Source organism: Anopheles bellator, chromosome 2, assembly GCF_943735745.2.
Source record: "Anopheles bellator chromosome 2, idAnoBellAS_SP24_06.2, whole genome shotgun sequence".
Taxonomy (NCBI): domain Eukaryota; kingdom Metazoa; phylum Arthropoda; class Insecta; order Diptera; family Culicidae; genus Anopheles; species Anopheles bellator.
The window spans coordinates 14,172,628-14,195,232 of NC_071286.1; the positions used below are offsets into that span (position 1 = coordinate 14,172,628).

At 50.4% G+C, this 22,605-nt stretch overlaps 4 protein-coding genes and 1 pseudogene across 4 annotated transcripts; 4 read left to right on the forward strand and 1 right to left on the reverse strand.

Annotated features, from left to right (window-relative positions):
* The first annotated feature begins 1,626 nt into the window (after positions 1-1,626).
* On the forward strand, positions 1,627-9,453 carry LOC131212413 (myogenesis-regulating glycosidase-like). The gene is made up of 5 exons (XM_058206272.1): positions 1,627-2,490; positions 7,309-8,185; positions 8,263-8,827; positions 8,889-9,045; positions 9,116-9,453. The coding sequence occupies exons 1-5, from the start codon at positions 2,289-2,291 to the stop codon at positions 9,313-9,315; spliced, it is 2,001 nt and encodes a 666-aa protein (XP_058062255.1). The 5' UTR covers positions 1,627-2,288; the 3' UTR covers positions 9,316-9,453.
* Positions 9,454-9,463: 10 nt separating this feature from the next.
* Positions 9,464-13,336, reverse strand: LOC131212412 (nucleolar protein 6). Its single transcript, XM_058206271.1, has 4 exons — positions 10,813-13,336; positions 10,108-10,739; positions 9,750-10,043; positions 9,464-9,673 (listed from the first exon to the last, which is right to left on the reverse strand). The coding sequence occupies exons 1-4, from the start codon at positions 13,334-13,336 to the stop codon at positions 9,542-9,544; spliced, it is 3,582 nt and encodes a 1,193-aa protein (XP_058062254.1). The 3' UTR covers positions 9,464-9,541.
* Positions 13,337-13,679: 343 nt separating this feature from the next.
* Positions 13,680-15,082, forward strand: LOC131210162 (zinc finger protein 69-like; annotated as a pseudogene).
* Positions 15,083-16,229: 1,147 nt separating this feature from the next.
* Positions 16,230-17,802, forward strand: LOC131210531 (adult enhancer factor 1-like). Its single transcript, XM_058203789.1, has 2 exons — positions 16,230-16,379; positions 16,447-17,802. The coding sequence occupies exons 1-2, from the start codon at positions 16,242-16,244 to the stop codon at positions 17,695-17,697; spliced, it is 1,389 nt and encodes a 462-aa protein (XP_058059772.1). The 5' UTR covers positions 16,230-16,241; the 3' UTR covers positions 17,698-17,802.
* Positions 17,803-19,724: 1,922 nt separating this feature from the next.
* On the forward strand, positions 19,725-22,378 carry LOC131207041 (putative ammonium transporter 2). The gene is made up of 4 exons (XM_058199649.1): positions 19,725-20,170; positions 20,875-21,270; positions 21,366-21,598; positions 21,675-22,378. Exons 1-4 carry the CDS (start codon positions 19,725-19,727, stop codon positions 22,376-22,378), a joined length of 1,779 nt encoding a protein of 592 aa, XP_058055632.1.
* Positions 22,379-22,605: the final 227 nt, after the last annotated feature.

Below are 22,605 nucleotides of genomic sequence, written 5' to 3' on the forward strand. Positions count from 1 at the left end.
CCTATGATTTACGGGGAATTGAACGCTTTGCAAAGCGTTTAGAGTAGGTTGGTTGGTTGGTTAAAACCGGTTAGTTAGTAGTTTTGGCAGCAGAAAACATGAATTTTAGTTAAAAAACCTTTAGTACTTTTAGTACATCGCAAAAGTAATGGCCAAAGTTTACAAAATAAAGAATACAAAACGAACATTATACCAATAAAAGGTACAAAACAAATATCAAGAGAGACTCAAGTGCAACTTCACGTCGGTCTCCCCAAACGTAACGGAATATTTTTAGCCAACCATTTACATTTTAGTACCATTTAACGCAAGCAATTATTTTCCGGTTTTTACGATTTACTCGAAACACGGGCCACTGGGTGCCCATCAAAAAGGATGGCGATGCGACAGGCCACGGTTGTGTTGCAGGAGAGCATCACGCAAAAAAGGTGTAAACAAAAAGGGGCAAAAAATAGCACAATGATTATCCGAGAGAACGAAGCACAATCATAAAACCGTGCAATGCAACAGCGATCCCGGCTCATCAAAAGCGTCCATGTATCACATTTCACCATCAAAATGGGGGGGTTCAGTTACTCGGCTCAGCCTTCGCGATTCGCCCTTTTTGTTAAAATGTATTTTGGCAGTACGCGCGGATCAGCGCAACACGTGCAGGACAACCAGTAGGACGCCGGATGCAGATCACCACCGGCCGTCACGGGCTGTCCGCGCCGGTGAGCGAAGAGAATGACTAATGATACGTGTTACCACCACCATCCTGTTTTTTTTCTTCTTTCGAGGATCGCCAGAAGACATTTCCACGCAGCCGGGCGCGGCATTCTTTGAAAAATGGAGGCTTTAAAATAGGAAACGCAATCCAGCGTAGCGCGAGCGCGAAACATGCTTCATTCCGCCCGCCCAACAACAACGCACGATTAATCAATTTTTCCCGGGTGTGGGGCTGGTGGTTCTGGCACCTCATTCTGGTGCCACCTTTGCCACCACACGACACGACACGATGACGCCCCCGACGAGCGAGAGAGAGAGAGAGGGGGCGTGCGCGTGCGGAAAAGTGACAAGGTCGAAGAAAATGAGATCTCCTTTCCGTGACTGGCTCGCCCCCGCCATCGCCTGCGCGTCGGATGATCTGGTGAAGAATTTCCCACCGTGCGATCGATCGTGCGCAGCAAGGTATCCCGTTCTGGCCGGTGCGTAGCTGGCAGTGCGCCGTGTCTCGTTCGTGTCACGACGTGGCGGAAAAACTGGCAAACAGCCGCCGAACTCATCTCGCGCTCAGTCGCTCTCGGGGTTTCGGTTGGCGCGATCGTCGTCTTTTGCCACTGACCTGTCGGGGGCAGCGCGACTGTCGTGTGTCGGAAACTGTGTGACAGCAACTTGTCCTGGGGAGTGATTCTGTGATCTTTCAAGTGTTAAGGGGCAGCCCAGTGCCCTATTATGAGAGTAAGGTCTCGTCGGGGAGATCAATGGGCTTCACGTGGTATCTTCATCCGTGGTGATCGATCTTGTGTACACGTGCCAGGAACGTGCGGATGGCCAGCCTGCGATAACACCGTACCGTTCAGTGAGATAATGATGTCTATGATGATGCCTATTGTTCCACGCCGTGAATGAAGCTTCGGACCCATTATCTGGCGAGATGTCCGATCGTCGCCATGGTGTGATTTGAACGTAAAGTTACTGCGCAGCCCTCACTCGAACGGCTGCCGTTGGTGTGCTCTGGTGTTTATAGGGTTGGGTGGTCCAACCCGTAGGAGCGTTGTACTAAAAGTGGAGTTCTAAAAAGAAGGATCTCGTGCAAGCTATTCTTGTAGGTTATTCACTCTCATCTCCGTTACGGCAAAAAAACTTGTGTGTCATTCCGGTGCCAGTGGTTCAAAATAAGCTACATGCTACGTGGCTACGCTGACGGGTCACGGGTTGGGCAGTTGTGTCGTGCGCCGTGTACTCGAGTAGAACCCCCACATGATGATATGGTGATGTCCGGGTCCGGGCGGTACGTTGTTGTTGGGGTAGAAGTTTATTTTGGGTAAACGCCTGCAAGAGCGTGTGTCCGGATGCAGGTCAACCAGGTAGACAGCGCCACGGGATCATCCAGACGTTTGACAGACATACGTGGAAGTAACGTACAGAAATTGCGACCACCCTCCCCGGCAGTGACGGACCGGAAGTCCGAGTGTGAACCTACACCAGTGATTGTTTTTCCCACCAGCGACCCCGGCCCGGCCTGACAGGCAACAACATCGCGCACCTATCACCAGCCTGCGGACGGTCGGCCCGCACGTTCCCAGATGGCAATCCGAGTGACGAAGAAATGTTGCCTGCTGTCGACGCTCGGGGTGCTGGTTTTGGCCGCGGCCCTGACCGTGACCCTCGTGCTGGTGTTGCGGGACGACGCGGACCTCACTGAAACGTATCGCTTCACGGCCAGTCCGATCGAGCTGCGGTTGCAGGAGCAATCCGATCACCGATACGTGCTAACCATCCACCGAGGTAAGTTCGCAGGGGGGGTGCAGTACCGAATCCGAATAAACCAGAATTGACCTAACCAGCGACTGGCGAGTGTGAACAGAGAGGCGTGTTTGTTTTCCGTTTTCCAAGAGTTTATAAATTCCGTCCGATCGCGGCGATCGGGGCGATCGGCGATGTTTTCATTGCGGCCAAGCATAACTACCGCCGCCGCCGCAATCGATTACTGCGCGCTCAAAAAGCGGGATCTCGTTGGTGGTTTTAAACCTCGTATCTCGTGGTTCTTATTGCCCCGAGGGGGTTATGAAAATAAACAAAAATCGAATATGATGGCCACATGTGGCGGCAATAATTAGCATCAGGCCGCTGTGTAGTGTACACCTCGAACGTTCGGCCAATATCGTTCGGCGCTCGAGAAAGGGTAAACACAGTCTGTCGGAGCGAAACTCTCACTCGATTGGCTCATTATTTGATGATTATTGGCGATCACTCGTCGAAGGAAATGCTCCTCGAACCTAAGTGATTTTATTTTGACTATCATTTGATGTTGATGCTCGATGGTATTGGTTTGATTTAAACTAAATTCAATTTAGTTTAGTTTTTTATTCTGCTTTTTTTAAATCTCATTTTCGATCCTTACATTTTCTACTTCACTATTTACATTCACGAATTGTATTTCCATTTATTCGTTAACACTTGTCGGCTAACTTATTCGATGCGTTGTCTGTACTTTTGTTGTTTTCTTTATTTGGCTGTTGAGTTTATCATTTTTCAAATATTTGAATTGATTCAAATGATTTCAATTGATTGTTTGATGAATTTGAATATTGAAAACGATTCACTACAATAGTTGACAACAGTATAAGCAACGTTTAGCGAAGGTACAAACTTGTAATAAGCAGTAAACTATAATCTTTAGAAACGATACGGAAAACCGTCGGAATGGGGCTAGCGAAACATCAAACGGTGACCAGCCAAACACTCTGCCGGTGCCGTCCATCTGCCAATCTGGCATCTGCCAATCTGCCAAACGGCAGACGTCGGAAAAGAATGCGATGCATTCGCCGATGCATTGCGGCGATGCATTAGATAGGGGACGGAATGCACATTTTGGCATCGAGTTCACAGGAACATCCGTGCCGGCAGGCAGAGCGGCGGCCCAACGCAAAGATCATTGCAAATGGAATATACCTTTCGACTGACACCGCCGGCAATGGACCCCACAAATTAACGCCGGAAGAGCACGGGGTCCCCGCTGCTGCTGCTGCTGCAGATTGCAACAGTGCAGCACAGTGCGCAGCGTTAAGAGGAATGTCAGGATCTCCGCGCCCGACAGCAGCAGTCACCTTGTTTGCCACACACCTTCGCCAAGGATGCCAAGGTAGAAGGTTTTCGGTAATTATCGCCAGGCCAGAGCGTTCCATGCGGCGCCGTGGCATAAATGCTGTCTCCCCACTTGGAATAAATCAAACCCCCGTTTGGCTGGCCCCACACGTGGGGGAAGAGTGGTTGGCCGTCGCCCAACCACCCCGACGGTAATCCGATCGGGCGGTCGGGGAACGATCGTGAGGGAAATCACTACGAGAGACTCACAAGGCGTTGGCCCGTTCGCCCAGAGTACCCTACCATTTTCGATCCATCCATCAACGGCATCCTCGACTGGCTTGAGGGAGCCCACCGTTTTGGGACCGGAATTGAAATCGGTTCGCCCTCAGGTCTTAGGTAACGCTTTGGGAGCCGACGCCACGTGTAATCGACACTCGAAAATACCCGCCAGAGCAGATGAAATTGTTAGAACGAATGGGGGTATTCGGATATGACACTATATGTAATAAAAAAAAAATAAAACATCAGAAAACAAAAATAACTTTGCCCGACTAAGCTTAACAGTAACTAATAAAATACGAAGTTTTGTAATTACCAGCAACTGCATGGCAATTACATTTCATTGGGGTCCGAACCCGAACTAGGTACCCGGAGCAGTGGCGGTTCTTTTATGCTTCAAGCAAACATGTGGGTTGGGTGCTTCAAAACAATGTTCAACACAATTGGATTTATTTTCACTTTTTTCAAATTTACAAAAATAATAACTGGTCAGTTTCATGTGGCGGGCCATTTATCTTCAAGGATACTGCTAGGGAAAGTCACAACTCGTCAAACATCCCCTAAACTAATAAAACGAGTGGAGCCATGTCATAATCCCAGTCATCAGAAAACAGAATGGCCGCCCAACAAAATCAACACATTTGCAATGGCAAAACAAATGACAAAAGTCAGTTATCACTTCCTCTTCTCCAACACGCGCTCGTCTCCCCGGCGGTGCACATGGCCCCTGGATGGGGCCCCGCCGACGACAGACGATCCGTCCCCGATCCCCGATGATGGACGAGATATGGCCGGGTTGCCAGTGCCCGCCGTCCAAGTTACGACGCGCACGACGACACAAGCAAAACAACAGAACGGCTCGTGACAGGCGACATGCAAACACGAGCATTAAAAGCCAACGGCCAGGCCACGGGCGCAGCGCAGCATCATGCTCAATGCCGCAAACGTCGATCTCGTGAAGGCGATTCATTCGCGATCAAAACTTGACGGCGGCGGTGTTTACATTTTCCGCTGATTGATGGACCGCTTCTCCGCGTAGCTCGCCCACAAAGCCGAGGAAGAACCCCGACAGTGAGAGTGGGGTTAGCCACGGAGATTTGGATGAGGTTTCCCCGGACAGGAAGGCGAAGGCAGTGTTGCCAGATCAAGCCGCGCTCTGATCGGTCGCCATGACGATGAGAAGCTGTGCCCCTTTGGCTACTGCGAATGACACGGCCAGTCGCGTTTTGGAGATTAATTTTAGAACGATCCAAAACCGATGTCGCCGGGGAAAGCACGCGCCACCGTTGGTCCATTTTTCCATCCTAAACGCGCGCGGCGCGGACAATAGCAGGAGTAGCAGGAGTAGCAGAAGTAGCAGTAGTCTAAGTTTCTAGGCCAGGTTTCGCAGCAGAACCAATCGTGGGTTGCTTCAATTTTCGCCATTCCAATTGGCGCGGTCCGCGGGTGCCGCGTTTGATTATTATGGAGCCAATGTGCCCTTTGGCGTCTCTCATCTGTTTCCTCGTCAGTCGTAATGGCCACGCGCTGCTGCTGCTCCGAGTTGATCCGAGCTCTTGATCTGCACTTCGCTGAACCCGTAAATCATCACAGCAGCGTCCGCAGGGGTTCGAGGGGAACCGAATCCAAATCCGAGACTCCGTGAAGCTCCGTGAAATGTTCATTTCGAAATGTGATGCGCTTCGTTTAAAATTTATTGATTGTCAGTTTCGACATTTAAAGTGACCGTAAGGGGTCCCCGCTTCGAAGCACAAGCTGGCATTTTTGGCATAGCATTGGCAATTCGGTTTTATTCGGTTGCTTAATGAATGATGAAATTCCAGCCATAATTTATGGTAATGGAAGTATGCAAAAGTGTTAATTGCTAGGCAGAGTTTGATGATGGAGTGTTTCATTCAATTTTGCTGCTGATCAAAGCCTGATGGAATTATAACATAAAACAGAAGAGGTTTAAATCATCAATTTTAAGACAGCCATAAGACAAATTTGATTCAATTTTGCAAATTGTGATATTAAATCAGGATAATATAAAAGAAAAATGCATCATCTTCCTCGTTACGCCAGCCAGTGGCAAGAGCCAACATTGCTGAATGTAAAAATAAACTAAATATTTTAAAGGGTCGGTTTTGAAGAGCGCATTCAATTCAATACATCATATCTAATCAAAAACCTAATTTCAATAACCCACTCACGGACCATAAATTAACAGCTTGCCATCTCGACTCGACTCGACCGAGCTGTCTTCGGCCGACGATATCTTATCGCTCACCTCGAGCAATTGTTCATCCCAATCGTTGCTAGTAATCAATCGAAATGCTTGTATTTGTGTTCGTTCGCAACCACAAAAAATGTAAAGATTTCCAAGGGGAGCTCCCGTTAACAAGGACCGTCAATAAAAATGATGCACATCGAGCACGTGACACCACGACGACGACGACGCCGCCGAGCGCCATTTCGATCATACGCACCATTTACGCGGGAGTTTCGTGCCACATTTTTCATCTTTTTCATAAGCCCGAACGCAAAAAACAAACATCTCTGTCCTCACACACCGAGTTTTTCACGTGCCAAACGCCCAGCGCACCGAGCGGTGGCACAAAATGGCCATAATTAATGGGAGTTTCCTTCGCTTCCTGGTAGCACGCGCGCGTTTCAGAACTTGAACCATAAGCGCGGCACATAAATCTCGTCCTCGGCCGGGCGCAGATCACCTACCAGCACCGCCGGAAGGCCAGTTGGCTCCAATCACGTCACGGTTGGCGCGTTCTCAAGACGCCACCAACGCGCGTGCAGCATCGCGAATCCCTCTCGGTCGCACGGCCGTTCACATCCCACCACACCCAGCGGCTCGAGCCGCGCCGGATATCCAAACGATTCGAAATTAATTTCGTACCAGAGGAATTAATTATCTTTCCCGGCCGTTGGAGGAGCTCACCACAACGTGACCGGCTCGTGGCACACCACGAGGAATGCGTTTTCGGTTCGCCCGCCGTCAAGAGGGCGCGCTGTCGATTCGCTCCGTTTGCTATTATGGGCAAAAGATTGATTACGGGACTGTGATCGCGATCGGGGGCAAAGGTCCGGACAGAGACCATCGTCTGGTTGCGGACGCTATGTGGGGGTTTAAAAATCGATTCCATTTTAAATTCGACTAGAACTAGTAAACAAAGTATGCTCTCCTGTTCCTGTCTCCGAACACACTGCTCTGTAATTGCTGACGCTGTCTCATCTCGACAGGTGACGAAACATTGCAGAAGATCACCTTCGATCACGACTTCACGGACGACTCGGACATCGAGCCGTTCCCCAAAGGGCTCCGCCTGTACGGCAACGGGCAGGACGTGGAAATTCGCGAGCTGGAGGACAGCGCCGGGTTTTCGTACCTCAGCATCAGCCGCACCCTGCGCAAAGGGCAGATCGGTAGCGACGTTATACAGCTGCAGGGCACGGTCGGTGGTGATTCACCGCTACACTGGTACGGTGGCCCCGAGCAGATGGAGCAGTATTATCCGATCGAGCAGCTGCGCTTCGATGACTACGCGTACATCACCAAGGAGCTGCACAGTGCGGCCATCGTCGAGCGGTACTGGCTCAGCACGGCCGGGGTGTTCTGCTACGTCGATAAGGAGGTGCCACTGTTCATCGACCAGGACGAGCAGGTGCTGCGGTTGACGGCGAAGAAAGAGCTACCGTACTACACGTACGACGATGAGTTTGTGTTCAAGTACCGCATCGGCATCGCAGCGGATGCCCGGGAAGCGCACAAGCGGGCCGTCGAACGGTTGCTCAATCAACCGGTCGACATCCCGGACGAACGGATGGTCCGCCACCCGATTTGGTCGACGTGGGTGCGGTACCGGCGCCCGATCAGCCAGCAGACGGTGATCGAGTTCGCACGGGAGATCAATGCGTACGGCTTCAAGAACGCACAGCTGGACATCGACGATCTGTGGGAGGTTTGCTATGGTTCTCTGACGTTCAACACGATCACCTTTCCGAACGTGACGGAAATGGCGGAAACGCTACACGAGATGGGCTTCCGAGTTACACTATGGGTGCACCCGTTCATCAACAAAAACTGCGATCCCTGGTACACGGAGGCCCTCAGCAAGGGGTAAGGAAGCGGGCAATCGGGTCGATGTCAATCAAGTACAACTGGTTTCGAATGATCGTTTCGTTTCGATGTTGCAGGTACCTGGTGAAGTCCCACAACGAAACCATCAGCTATAACACGAAATGGTGGAACAGCGGAGAGAACGAAGCGTCGTACATAAACTTCAACAACCCGGACGCGGTCGAGTGGTACCGGCGTCGGCTGGGCGAACTGCAAGAGCTCGGCATCGACAACTTCAAGTTTGATGCCGGCGAAACAAGCTGGGCACCGGACGATCCGGATATCGGGGGGGACAAAGCGCTTCTGCCCTCGAGCCAGACGGTCAATTTTGTCCGCATGTGTGCCGCTTTCGGTGGCATGATCGAGGTCCGCACGGGCTGGGGAACCCAGGATCTTCCCGTTTTTGTCCGGATGCTAGATTTCGACACACGATGGGGTTGGAACAATGGTCTCCGCTCGTTGGTGCCGACCCTGCTGCAGATGAACCTGAACGGTTATCCGTTCGTGCTGCCCGATATGATCGGGGGCAACGTATACGGTGACGACATACTGACGAAGGAGCTGTTCATTCGCTGGCTGCAGGCGAGCGTCTTCATGCCGAGCCTTCAGTTCTCCAAGACGCCGTGGGATATTGATGAGGAGGTAAACCACACCATCGCACGCTGCGTGACCGTAACTCAACTAATTGTTTCATATTTCGCAGAGTATTACGCTGGCGAAGAAGTTTACCGAGCTACACGAAACGTACTCAGACTACATTATCCAGCGGATGCGATTGGCCGTTACACTTGGCACTCCAGTGAATCTACCACTCTGGTGGTTGGATCCTGCCGACAAAATTGCCCAAGTCGTTAACGACCGTACGTTGAACCGTCGATAAGGAAGGCGTCTGGCATCTGATCCCTTTTTATGCTATTCATACCATTCCAGAGTTCCTTCTCGGCGAAGACATCATTGTCGCACCCGTGTTGATAGAATTCGCTTCCAGGCGAGACGTGTACCTGCCGAAAGGAACGTGGCGTGATGGTAATACTGGCCGCATGCATGAGGGTGGCCGATGGATCTACAACTACACGGCACCAATGGACACGCTGCCGTACTTTGTTTCCGCAACGTTCCAAGCGATCTAGAATCGAGCTGGGGGATTCTCGTATCCTGCTTAAAGCTTCCCACCACGAACGGAGTGCTTTCGGGCGAACAATAGTGATATGTATATTTTTACTTATCTACTCCCTGGAAGGGAAGCCAAAATAAAATGAACCAACGGTTTGAGGGGTATATGTTTTTTTATTGGCCTACAGATAGTGACCAATTCTTCTTCTTCCGATGGACAGACCTGTTCGGGTCTCTGGCAGTTCATCGACGCTCCACACGCGTCACCAATCCTTGGCCAATGATTTCAAAGTCTCGTATCAACGCGTCCACATTCAACCGCAGTGTGCCATCCGCTTCCGTTCCACTCAGCATACGACCGTTTACATTCGACATCTGGGGAAGATAAGAATCACGATAGTAGATAGTAGAAGATAGTAATAGCCTTTAAGATCGTTGTGCCTCAACCTACCGTAAATGGTTTCTCTTCGAGTGCTTCGGGGCGCCAGAGGACGGCAATACGATCGCCACCGCACGGATCGTAGAAGAAAAGGGCAAACTTTCGGTAGGCTTCACGGAGCTCGCGTAAGTAGAACCGCACGGGATCGAACCCGGCGGCCGGTTCCTTGCCGGCTGGCTGAGCGAAAAGACTGGGCGGTTCGCGATTGCCAATGCTTGCAGCGCTCCGTATACCGATCGACGGTATGATCGAAGGGTCGAGGTGGATGATCATATTGTAACCGTCGTACGAGGGCTTGAAGAAGTTCTGAAACACACACAAATCCCAATGAAATGCAAGTTCGGTGGTCACACGCTGCTCTGCGACTTACCTGAATCTTACGACGGATCGTACGAAAATTCTCGTCGATCATCCCGATCGCCACCTTCGCCAGTAGCGACACACGGTTCAGAATCGGTACTGTCGGTGCCCGTCGTCCGAACAACCCGTAGCGCCCATAACCGTCGCACGGTGTGACGATCGTGAGCGGCGGAAAACGGTCACGACGATCGCCAAACTCACGCTCCAGCTCGTCGATCGTTTCGGAGGAAAGTTCGTCGTTAAAGTTCACCACCACCATCTCCTTGCTCCAGTCGGTGGTCGCGATGAACTGGAGCCAGCGTAGAAAACCGGCCTGGGGTTGAACCGAAGGATGCAGGGGCTGATTGAGATATAGCGAGGCCAATAGCAACTCCGTGCACTCGTCCGGCCAGTGGTACGGATCGATCAACTGTGCGTACAACCACCTTTTGGCAATGGCCGCCACCGAACCGAAGGAAAAGTGCTGCTGATGCAGACCATGAAGAATGCCGGTTAGGTTAGGCAGAATGATAGCCTGCATCTCGAGCCCAATGCTTTCGTCCGTATCCTGCAGCATACGGGTGACCTTGTTTTCGGCTAGATACTCTCGCAGGATCGAGATCTCGCGCTGATGGATGATGACGAAACGGAACAGGAATTTCTCTGCAATTGCAAATACGGGACCATCAGAATCGCATTGAAGTTGGAGTTCCAAGTCACCTCCCTGCGTACTTACCATAGAGCACATCCAGATACTCGTTGTACGCTTGGGCCACGGGTTTCCCGGTGGTGCCCTTTGCCTTACCGATGCATTCGGCGATCCGTAGATAGAAGGCCGTTTTAAGGCGACGGATCGCCTCCAGCTGATCCGGCCACTTGCCGCTCGCTTCGAGCTGAATCGTTGCGTGAATGGGTTTGCCACTCAGAAACACGAGCTGCCCATTGACAAGCAGCCCACTTGCGGTCGGTCGCGCTGGATCAGGATCGGTGTACCGAAAGACTCCGTCTGTTCCGGTGATTGCATTGATCGTTAGTGGTAACTTCTCGAGATCGCGCATCATTCGACTGAGCGAGTCGAATGCCCGGATGATGGCAAGCGAACGCTCTTCGATTGTTTCGTGGAGCATCTCGAGCTCTTTCCGTGGCCACGGATGCAGTGCCGTTTCGAACTGAGCCGCCAGATAGCTGACCTTCTTCGCCGGTATGTCGTAGTGCGCTTGCAACAGAAACAGCACGATCGAACGTACGATCAAACGTTTCTGCCCGATCGGATCGTCCGATTGTCCCCACACGCACGATTCCGTGATCGAACCATCCTTGAAGCGACGAAGTTCTGCCTTTCCCCTCCAAAACGTTCGGAATTCTTCGCTCGCATCCACCTTAATCGCTTCGGGACCTTTATCGACCAGATTGAATGCTTCCGAGGGGTTTAGAACAATACCGATCGTACATCCATCGTCGGCTGTATCCCCTTGGTTAGCTTGTGTGCCGGGTAATGGCACCAAGCAAGTAACCCGCGATCCGAGACCCTTTCGGAGCAACCGTTCAATCATTTTCACAAACAGCGCCCGTCGGTCCCCAACAAAATCGAGCCGGTCGATGTCCTCCGCGAAAGATTCGATTGTTGCCGGCACGAGTCCCGGTTCGCGCAGGGAGACGATGTGATCGTACTGACTGAACACCGGATAGCTGGCCAGAAACAGTGGCAGAAAGCTGTTGATCTTCCGGTTATCAAGCAGACGGATTGCGAGGGCACTTTCATGCCGGACACGGCGGTACAGATCGAGCGGTAGGTTCGCGGTCAAATTGAGCACGCCGATCGGATCGAGAAACACCACTTCATGGAACTGGCGAAACGATGCGATCAATTCACGGTTGCTCGCCTCAAAGGACAGTCCCTCCGTGTCCCAGGTGCTTGCCGCTAGCTGATTCCAAAACAGTCGTATAATCTGATAGCTGCTCATGTTCGGGTAGATCCGTCGACAGTGCAGCAGATACGCAACGTAGAACGTGATCAGGCCTCCATCGAAACCGTACCGTCCCTGGTTGAAGCAGCGTTGGCTGGCCCACACCTTCAGCAGCACAATCGCTTCCCGCACACTATCCGACTGGATGATGCTTTCGAGCAGTTCCGCATTCTTCACGACACGCAAATCATACGCAATCGAGTAGTTGTAGTGGGGCGTTGGGAACCTCTCGTAACTTTCGGCCTCTGCGACGTGGCCAACCAGCGCCGGTCGGACGTTGTTGTTTGCCGGGAGGAAGCGTGTTTTTGAAAACTTGCCACCCTCGGGTACGGCGTGCAGGCGAAAGTGTACCTTGTGCACGAATTTTTCATCTGATGGCACCATTTCGAGGACTGGCTTCAAATGATCACCTTTCAGCGGAACGAAACGAACTTCGCCCACACTTTGATGTGTGGCACGAAGTATGTGCTCGGCAATCGTGCACAGATAGTGCGCTCTTTTGCAGTGATAACGAAGGTTAAGATAGTCATCCTTGTGGAAGCACTTATCGGGCATGGCGAGGATCAGGTCCACGATCAGGGGCTTACCGAACGAAGTTCGCAGCACTCCGCCACCGCCACCGATGATGCGTACGTTTTGCTGGGGGCAGTACTGGAACCTTCCCATGCCCAAAACATCCCGCAGATGAGAATCCTCGAGCTGAAGTGGAAACTCGATGCCATCGTAAGTAACCTCCAATAGACCACGAGCGATGGGTGCTTCTTCGATGCCTCTCAGAATGCCCTTAAACTCCTCCAACCAGACGTGCACGAAGCGTCCCACCTTGGCGGGGACACGGACCTCCTTCAGCATTTGTTCCGTTTGCATCCGGAACAGATTGGAGTGGTAGTAATTCTCCGTCTCCTTCAGCCGATTGATTTCCTCCACTGTCGGTGGTTTGTACAGTTCTTTGATCGCCTTCAACCGCTTCCGGTGAGCTTCTTCGTCCTCGTGGGCTGCCGCTTTTCGTTTGGCATGCTGGCGGCCGGTGGATGGTTTAGCTTTCGGCAGCCGCACAAAGGCGCCACTTTCGTGCCCACTGTCGGGGCTTTCGTCATCCTCGTATGGTACGTTGTGACCGTTCGAAATGTCACGATGATCGTCACCATCGTCGTCGTCGTCTTCATCGGTTCCGTTGTCCACCATGGAATCGTAGGAATCGATGTCGGATTCAACCGGCTGCTTCTTGCGTTGAACCAAAGGCACCGTCTGCTTACGCTTGGTTGCTGCGGCTTTCTTTTTTACTCGATTCATCGTTAAATCGATGTAGGTTGTACGACCGAACGAAAGCACTTTCTAAAAGTTTAACACCAAATACCTGCACTTGAATCGAACCACCAAAAGTTATAAATTGCACCGTTAAACGCACATTGTTTTCGTTCTTCGCTCTGCTAGTGCCGGGACACACGCGGACAGCAAATGACAGTTCCCACCATTACGCCACCCGAACGATTGCTTCGAAGGGAATCTTTTTCACCGGACCATTTGACAGTGAAATTATTGTTTTGACATTTTATTCTAGCGTGTTTATATTATTGTTTAGCAACGCTTCGGGATCGTAGGCACAACATACTAATTGCAGAAAGTTAATGTTAGATTGGTTCGTCTAACAGCATTGCTGGTAAGATGCTGCCAACGTGTGTGTCGTGCCATGCCAAATCAAACGGCATGATAGCCATCTACCAGCATCCGCATGGCCTAGACGATATGTTTCTTTCCGTAACGGGAATCGGGGTAAGATGTCGCGAAGTCTACGGAGGAGCTCGCTTTCTTGGCGACATAATGACACTCTTTAATCGCTTCATTCGAACCCGAATGTTAGATCGAACCGAACGACTACCTGTGTGTTCCGTGCTACGACGAGCTTAAGTCTGCGCATCGATTTAAACAGCGCAGCATACAAAACAACGTAGTACGCTTGTCCGGTCAATCGCAGCAGAAGGTTACTAGCCACTCGACCACCACACCGGACCAAGAGTGTGAGCCCAGTACAAACTGGAAATCAGAGGCTGAGCTGCAAATCAGTAGTCCACTGTTGGTGCCGTTACATGAATCTACCGCTCAAGAGGACAAGGAACACGAGCAACGATTGGCTGTCGAGGAGGAGCCTGTAAACGACGCGGAAGAACACGTAGACGATACAAAAGAGCACAGCATTAAGATTTTATTGGACGACAACGAGCAGAGCCGTGAGAAAGATGAAGAAGTGGAGCAGCATCCTGACGAGAGTGAAAAAGAACCAACCGAGCACAACGAGGAGGACGATGTAGTAAAAAAGTCGGAATACACGACGCACGACGAACACGACCAAGCGCATTCACTCGATGATGAACCACTACCGTCATTCCCGAGGCTCCCGAAAGTGCACAATCTTATGTGCGAATACTGCTTCAAGGAGTTCAAGCAGCTGCCGGAAAAGGTCGAACACTCCGTTATCCACGACACTCAGAACAAACCGTATCAATGTTTCTTCGATGGGTGTACTAGCTCCTTCAAAGATCGCGTTGGCTTGCGGGCACACGTTCGGATACACGCGTCATTCAAACGTTTCGGTTGCGGCTACTGTTCGAAACGGTTTCATACGTGTGGCAATCGCAACGCGCACGAACGGACACACACCGGAGAGAAGCCCTTCGTCTGTACCAAGTGTGGCGTGGGGTTTGCCGAGTCCGGGAACCTCAAAAACCACATGCGTCTCCATACCGGCAAAAAACCGTATGTGTGTAAGATCTGCAAAAAAGCGTACCGAACGCACTACTCACACACGGTGCATATGCGATCGCACACGAACGACCGGCCGTTTGTTTGTGACGCTTGTGGCAAAGGATTCTACTCGTCCGGAAAGCTTACCATCCACCGGCTGACGCATACCCGGGAGCGACCGTACGAGTGCAGCTCATGCGATGCCCGTTTTGCCGATCGGTGCGGCCTACGCAAGCATCACATAAGCAAGCACGCTGCATAAACTGAGCAGGCGCTGCACCAGTTTTATTGATTGAGGCATACGTTCTTTTTTACATGTCATCATAGTATCATCGGTTTCCATTCACAATCTTTCGTGTTGAGGTTTGGTACGACGCAGCAAAATTGAAGTTCAGTACAAATATTTGGTGAAAATATAAGTCATTTTTAACACAAAAACAGAACATTAAAGATTATTTCACTTCGAAGACAAAACAAAATCGGTGCGCCGTGTAACACAATGTCCCAACAAACGGTACCCGTGAATTACGAACAGCAAAGCCATGAAATGTTTTCCGAACCGATTCACCGTGAGTATTGCAACACATTCTGGCCGGCTGGTCTTGTACGGGGCATATACAATTTGGCTTGTGAATCCAACAGTTCCTTTCACTGTCGGAAATGAAACATTCATCATCACCCAGCAGGATCAACGCACGATTACCGATCGAAGGAATTGGTTTTTGTCCAGACTTTCTTCACCGGAGGCCCACCATCAGGTGCCAAACGGCTATCAAGTGTGTTGGCAGCAGCAAGTGCTGCAACAGCTGCAAGCAGCGATTGTGGCTCAACAAATCCAGTGCCATGGACAGAAATCGAGTTTCCGTTTCCATTATGATCAGCAAACAACCACCGATGACCTGCCGTACTATCAAAGGTTGGACGAACTGGCCAGGCCTAAAGCAGCTGTTGTGAAGCATGTCCACTACTACGTGGATTGTGCGTTAAAGGATAAGGCCGTTAATACAGACGCGACAGGATCGTTGGGTACTACGAACATGGATATTTCCACAGATAGTAATGAGTATGCCATGACCGAATAAATCATGGCGCACAAAATCGTCAGTCCCAAAACGTTGAGCCACATTCAAGTGACAAGGTCTGAAGTGCAATGATAAATAAAATATTTTTATGAAGCAAAAGGCAAAAAAAAATCTTGTTCTTCCCATTTGAACATTCGTGAAGATTTAGCAACGCTCAGTGAATTTGAACAATGTCACATACAAGCCACAAGCTTAGTGTGATATTTTTCACAGGGCTTCTCAGTTTTCACGCGACGTCCAACAACTTCAAAACAATTTGTTTACCTTTACTAGCGATATAAGTTGTGTACGGCGAGCAAATCAACTAATTTGCCTACCATGCTGCTATCATAGCCTGCAAATAGTCGAAAATCTCCCGAATCGGTTTCAGGTGAATGTTAACGGCACCAGCAAGCAGCAAAATGAGCCACGGCCAGTGCGTTGCGTGCCATATCCAGGAACCCGGCATGTTCAATATCTACCAACATCCAAGAGGTGTAGATACGTTACTAACCTACGTTACGGCAATCAGAGTGAGTTTTTGGCCGCATCTTCTGCTGGTTTTTCTCTTGAACCGAGCATTCGTGACGTGTTTTCCAGGTTGAACCCAAAGATCAGCTCTGCATACCGTGTTACGATGAGTTGCGAGTAGCGCACCGGTTCAAGGAAAAATGCACCCGCAACAATATCAACCGGTTGGGCAGGTTGCAGATCAGTGGTCATCATCAGCATACCCGGCCTGATGCGTCAACACAGAATGATTCCCTGGAGACTGGTGGTGAAACTTCGACCACGATGCGTGCGGAAAACCCTCGCATTCCCAGTGAAGACTGTGTCGAATCAGTGCTATTGACGCGAAGAAGGGCATTTTCGGAGCAGTCTTGTCCGCCAGTTGCTATGTTCATCAAATCTGAACCATCCGTAACATTCGATAGCGCAGTGAGCCTGCCTAGCACTCCGGAAGAGTGCCTTAATGACGCCAGCACCAGCAGCAACAGCGCAGTGAATGAATATCGGCAACAGCAGCAGCAGCAGCAGCAGCAGCAGCAGCAGCAAGAAAACGACCATATGGAAATGAACTATAGTGCCGGACATGCAATCGATGTGGTGAAGATGGAACTAGAACTCTCGCTGGAGGATATCGGACTACGAGCGGTTTCGCTGTCGAGTGACAGCGTCGAAAACGGCTTCGACAACGCCCGGGATCACGAAGGGAACGGAGAGGACGGCGTGCCGCAGCTAAATGGCACCGAAACCAAGTGCCACCAGCTGGAGCAAATGCTCCGTTCCGCCGCGTTGCCGAAGCAACATCAGCACAAGGAACACGCCACCGGTACCAAAGTGCGCCGGGACAACACGAACGCGATCAAGTTCCGGCGCATGCTGTCGGGCAAGATCAGTGCGCTGATGTGCCGCTACTGTTACCGGGAGTGTGATAATCCGGAATCGAAGGCGATCCACGAAAGCGCACACCTTTCCGATCCGAAACCGTTCCAGTGTTCCTACTCCGACTGTAACCGGCTGTTTCAGCATCGATCCGCGTTAAATCGCCACTTCTACACGCACGTCACACCCAAGCGCTTCAAGTGCAGCGCCTGTCCGAAGCGCTTTCATCAGCAAAGCTCGATGGCGGTACACGAGCGGTTGCATCGGGGCGATCGGCCACACATTTGTCCTCAGTGCGGGAAAGGATTCACGCACCTCTCGAACGTGAAGCGCCACATACGGTTCCATAATGGGGAGAAACCATACCAGTGTGGCCAGTGCCCGGCACGCTTCACCACCAGCACGGATCTCAGGCGCCACATGAACAGTAGGCGCTGCATGTTACGATCGTTGAAAGCGAAATGATCGACGAGAGAGATCGAAATGATTAACGAGTATTGAGAGCGACCTGGAGACGTTGTGTTTACGATGTATATAAAGTTTATTATATTTTTTATACACGCATATTCGTTGGAATTGGCAGATCGTAATGATTGATTGACACTGACACATCCACATTAATGTTTGTTTTCTATCCTAAAATGGGTTTGGAAGACGTGAATTTTTTAAACACTGTAAATAAAGTTAACTGTATTGTCGACGGAACGCGATAAAATGAGCAGTTTAATAGAACACGATAATCCGTTTGTTTTGATTCATTCCGACGTTGTTACTCACTACCATGCCTGAATTCTGAATAGAGTTCAGTGTTCCCGCCACGCTTTCTAATTATCGATCACAATTCTGATTCGATCATGAGAAACCACAAATGTTTCAAACATTTTTTATTTTATTTTTGAGATAGGCGAGATAGTTATCGTTATGATGTTTATATTTAAAAAAAAATAAAAAAATTGGCACGAAGTAGTGGCATCGTTGCAAGACACTCTAGAACACTCTGTCTGAAATATGTTGTTTCATTCATGTACACTATATTATTATTTTAAATTATGATAAAAAATTCAAATTCGAATGAAAAAAATAAACAAACAAAAGACCTTTTTTACTCATCATCATGGCGGAATCATCCAGCTTCCGTCGATGAGTGCAGTAGTTAACAACTCTATGCTAACAACATTTACCTAACTACTTCTTTGACGTACGGAGCGCAGCTTCGTCTAAACTCTCAAATGTTATCTGTATTTACTATCTCTTTGGGCATTGAATTCAACCATTGGATACCCTTTACAAATAAGGAGTTGCCGGCAATTCTCGATGGCATCCTTAAAATTATTGGCTCTTTTGTTCTTGTGTACATCACATCCCCTAACTATTCGTTCTCCTAGGTAATTCGGAAGCATGCCTCTAACTAGTTTGTAAATAAATATCATGGTCCGATACACCACCAACCTACTGACATCCATTGCAGAATGTCCACTATCTCTTTATGATTACCGCTGATGATGCAAAACGGCCATAACACAAAACTACCCTCATTACCCTGGTCTGTAAACGCTGAAGCCTTTTTATTTGAGTCTTCGTCCCGAGAAATAGGACTGAGGAGTAAAACTCTAAAGGTGGTGCAATAATAGCTTTGTAGAGGCAAAATAGCATAGCAAATTATTTATCCCGTTCCGTTCGAAAGACGCCCGAATTCAACCGTGACACTCCGGAACCGGAAAAGATCAATTATGTGCGAAATCAGGCGAACCACAAACGCACGCTGAAGCAGCGCCGAAAATGGCGACACGATTCTCCTAGAGATTTAGGATTATAACCCATCCGGGCGGAATATCGTGTAACGCTACAGCATTCCAAGCGCGAACCAGCGACGCGTGCGACACCACACTCCGCACGGGAGCGTTAGTCAATTGAGGCGGTGTGTCGTTTCGACAGCAAACACGCACGCGATCCGCGGCCAGGCGGCTGCCGGAAAACTTTGCATGACCACCTCAGGGCGCGCACCAACCAGCCCAGCAGCAATCACAACCCCCGATCGTAATGGCTTAATGACATCTAATTTTTTAATGAATTCCACACAAAACCTACAACTCGTACATGGCGCGCTGCCGACGGTTGGAAAATATCTTAACCACACGAGCCGCCGACTTGTCCCGAGAACAACATGCCGTTCTTGAATGGGTGGAAAACGGTAAGAGGGAAGCAGGCAGTGGCGGCGGCATTTCCTGTCCTCCCACGGCGAGGAAATTGTTTTCGAATTTTGCGGAAACCGACAACCAGAAAAGCTAATCCCTCCATCCGATGACCAATGAGTCAGTTGTCAATCGGCCGTGATCGGATGTACATTCGTGATCCCGGGAAGCTCCCACAGTCTGGTGAGGGCTCCTCCGTTGTTGTGAACTAATCGGATAAGGACACGTGAGATCTGGGTTAAGCGAGTGACAAAGGACTTGGCCGGTGCAGCCAGTAGCGCGAAAAACTATTCGACCATCATGGCGAACGGAACCGTGGCGTCAACTGTAACGAGTCCGGGAGCGTTTCAATCGCTGGCCCGCAACAACAGCTACGTCATCCCGGGCGTTTACGATCTGAACGTCGAGGACACCAACTGGGTGCTGACGTCGTCGTTCATTATCTTCACCATGCAAACCGGCTTCGGGATGCTCGAGTCGGGCTGCGTTTCGGTGAAGAATGAGGTGAACATTATGATGAAAAACATAATCGACATAGTGCTGGGAGGGTTTACCTACTGGCTCTTTGGGTACGCGATGTCTTTCGGCCGCGGGGAATTCAACAATCCCTTCGTGGCTCTCGGCGACTTTCTGATCGACCCCGGTGTGAGTGATCCACTGTTTGGGCCGATCTTTGCCGCGTTCCTGTTCCAGCTCTCGTTCTCCACGACGGCCACGACGATCGTCAGTGGAGCGATGGCTGAAAGGTGAGTTTGGCGATCGTTTATAACGGTTGCCCCGGTGTACGGTAATAATAATTTTAAATAAGTTTAACGTGTTATGAAATTTGTGATAAAATTATTAGTTTCTAACAGTATGCGTTAACGATCGGCTATAGTGCACTTTGCACAAGTAATTTTTCAAACATGATCAAGTGTCTTTAAATGGTGTTTAAAAGTTGGTTTATTGCAAACCAAGAAACAGTTCAAAAGAGTTGTTCACTAAAAATATCGCTCCATAAATGTATGCAAAGCGTACCAACGATTTCGACCTTAACCTTCAAACACAAACCCCGTAGGTTAACCTTTGCCCGGTTAGTCCTGAAGTTCCAGGGCACGGCGCTACATGCTTAGGTCAGACACGCTCCAATAATGATGTCCTGTTAAATAACCAATGAGTTCAACCAGAGCCAAACGACAACAAGTCGGGAGAGCATTTTACAATGGCGGGCCCTCGCTGGGTAGCATTCGCCACTGAAAACAACCCATTTGGACGAATGTTTCCGTTGTAGAGGACAGTGATTAGTGAGTGTTTTCAAGCAGTCGGAAGGGCTGGTCAGCCAATAAGAAGTTGTTGTAGAGTTCATTCAACATTTAGGCGCCATCCATGCATGCAATTAACAATGATGGAATGGGCAAAGGGAATTCATTGCATCGCTTCGATATTCAACGATCGTTCGTCCTTTCCACAGGTGCAACTTCAAAGCGTACTGCATTTTCTCGTTCTTCAACACAATCGTGTACTGCATACCGGCCGGCTGGGTGTGGGGCCCGCACGGATTCCTGAAGAACCTCGGTGTGGTGGACATTGCGGGCAGCGGTCCGGTGCATTTGGTCGGCGGTGCATCGGCATTCGCGTCGGCCGCCATGCTCGGGCCTCGGTTGGGTCGCTACGCGAAGGGAACGGATCCGTTGCCGCTCGGGAGCCCGGTCAATGCCTGCATGGGTTTGTTCGTGTTGTGGTGGGGGTGGTTGGCCTTTAACTCCGGCAGTACTTACGGCGTGAGCGGTGCAAAGTGGGCGTATGCGGCCCGGGCGGCCGTCATGACGATGATGGGTTCCTTCGGCGGCGGAAGCTTCAGCATAATGTAAGTGTTTCAACGCGGTACGATAGGATCTGTTCAATAATCGATGATGCTCGTGTTGTGGTGCGTTGGTTTTTGGCAATTTCTTCCCGGCGCAGCTACTCGATGTACAATAACGATGGCCGGATGGATGTGGTCGATCTGATCAACGGCATCCTGGCATCGCTGGTGTCGGTTACGGCCGGTTGTTATCTGTATCACGCATGGGAAGCGATCGTGATCGGTGCGATCGGTTCGGCACTCTGTTGCTTCGGTATGCCACTGTTCGATCGGATGGGTGTGGATGATCCAGTCGGTGCCAGTTCCGTCCACGGAGTAGCAGGGATATGGGGTAAGTTGGAAACGTCGCATCAACGCATTTAGAAGCGACCACTCTAATGCCCAGTCTTTTGGTTGCTCTTCCACAGGAGTGCTGGCTGTTGGTCTGTTCGCCGATAATCCTCTCCGAATGGAAACCACTTCCGGCCGGTCGGGGCTCTTCAAGGGTGGCGGCTGGTATATGCTCGGTGTGCAATCGCTGTCGGCCCTCTGTCTGGCCTGCTGGAGTGTTTGCAGCACCTTCTTGCTTCTGTGGCTAATCAACAAAGTGGTACCGATCCGGATGGACCCGAACGAGGAGCTACTGGGAGCCGACCTGATGGAGCACCGTATTCGCCACACGCAGATCGGAATCTCGCGTGCACTGTCGGCGCTGGCTCCGATTCAAATCGATTTGGGTGACGTCATCGATGCACCACCGATCGGACGCAATCCAGGGCACGAACGGTGTGTCGATCAGATCGAAGCGGCAAGCCAGAAGTTACACCAGTGGAGGGTAGCACTGGATAAGTTTGGTAACCAGGAGACGGAGGCAAAACAAAAACCGCCGAAAGAGGGCCGCCGAAGGGTCAATATTTTTGCCACAAGCGCCACAAATGGGACGGATAACCCGGCGTACGATGGCGGAGGTGGAGGGCCTGTGACGGTTAGCGTGTTTGGCGGTGAGGATCGCGTCAAGACAAGCAAAAAAGAGGCCAAAGAAACGATCCCCCTTTCGGTTATCGCTGGCCAGCTGAGCCAGTCTTCGCACGCGCCCGATGGCACCGAGCGTAATTTTGCGTGGATCGATTGAATGCGTTCCGATTGCGTTTTATCCGAATAAAATCACGTCAATAATCCATCGATGAAGTATTTCGAAACGATGTTTTTAGGAGTCCAATACTAATAACAAACAAAACAGGGTTTATATTTAAAAGTAAGAAAACAAACAGAAGTTACTTACCAGAACGATACAGATTGGACTGAGTGACCGCAGGAATGTCTGTGCATGAAGACGAAGAGTCAATTCTGACCAGCACT

Bases quoted from the DNA above. Each gene is read 5' to 3' on its own strand.
- LOC131212412 (XM_058206271.1), bottom strand. From the start codon at position 13,336: ATGAATCGAGTAAAAAAGAAAGCCGCAGCAACCAAGCGTAAGCAGACG. The intron at 10,740-10,812 runs GTAAGTACGCAG...TTGCAATTGCAG, and splicing joins GTATCTGGATGTGCTCTATG to AGAAATTCCTGTTCCGTTTC. The intron at 10,044-10,107 runs GTAAGTCGCAGA...TGTGTGTTTCAG, and splicing joins CGATCCGTCGTAAGATTCAG to AACTTCTTCAAGCCCTCGTA.
- LOC131212413 (XM_058206272.1), top strand. From the start codon at position 2,289: ATGGCAATCCGAGTGACGAAGAAATGTTGCCTGCTGTCGACGCTCGGG. The intron at 8,186-8,262 runs GTAAGGAAGCGG...TCGATGTTGCAG, and splicing joins ACGGAGGCCCTCAGCAAGGG to GTACCTGGTGAAGTCCCACA. The intron at 8,828-8,888 runs GTAAACCACACC...CATATTTCGCAG, and splicing joins CGTGGGATATTGATGAGGAG to AGTATTACGCTGGCGAAGAA.
- LOC131210531 (XM_058203789.1), top strand. From the start codon at position 16,242: ATGTTAACGGCACCAGCAAGCAGCAAAATGAGCCACGGCCAGTGCGTT. The intron at 16,380-16,446 runs GTGAGTTTTTGG...CGTGTTTTCCAG, and splicing joins CCTACGTTACGGCAATCAGA to GTTGAACCCAAAGATCAGCT.
- LOC131207041 (XM_058199649.1), top strand. From the start codon at position 19,725: ATGGCGAACGGAACCGTGGCGTCAACTGTAACGAGTCCGGGAGCGTTT. The intron at 20,171-20,874 runs GTGAGTTTGGCG...TCCTTTCCACAG, and splicing joins AGTGGAGCGATGGCTGAAAG to GTGCAACTTCAAAGCGTACT. The intron at 21,599-21,674 runs GTAAGTTGGAAA...GCTCTTCCACAG, and splicing joins CGGAGTAGCAGGGATATGGG to GAGTGCTGGCTGTTGGTCTG.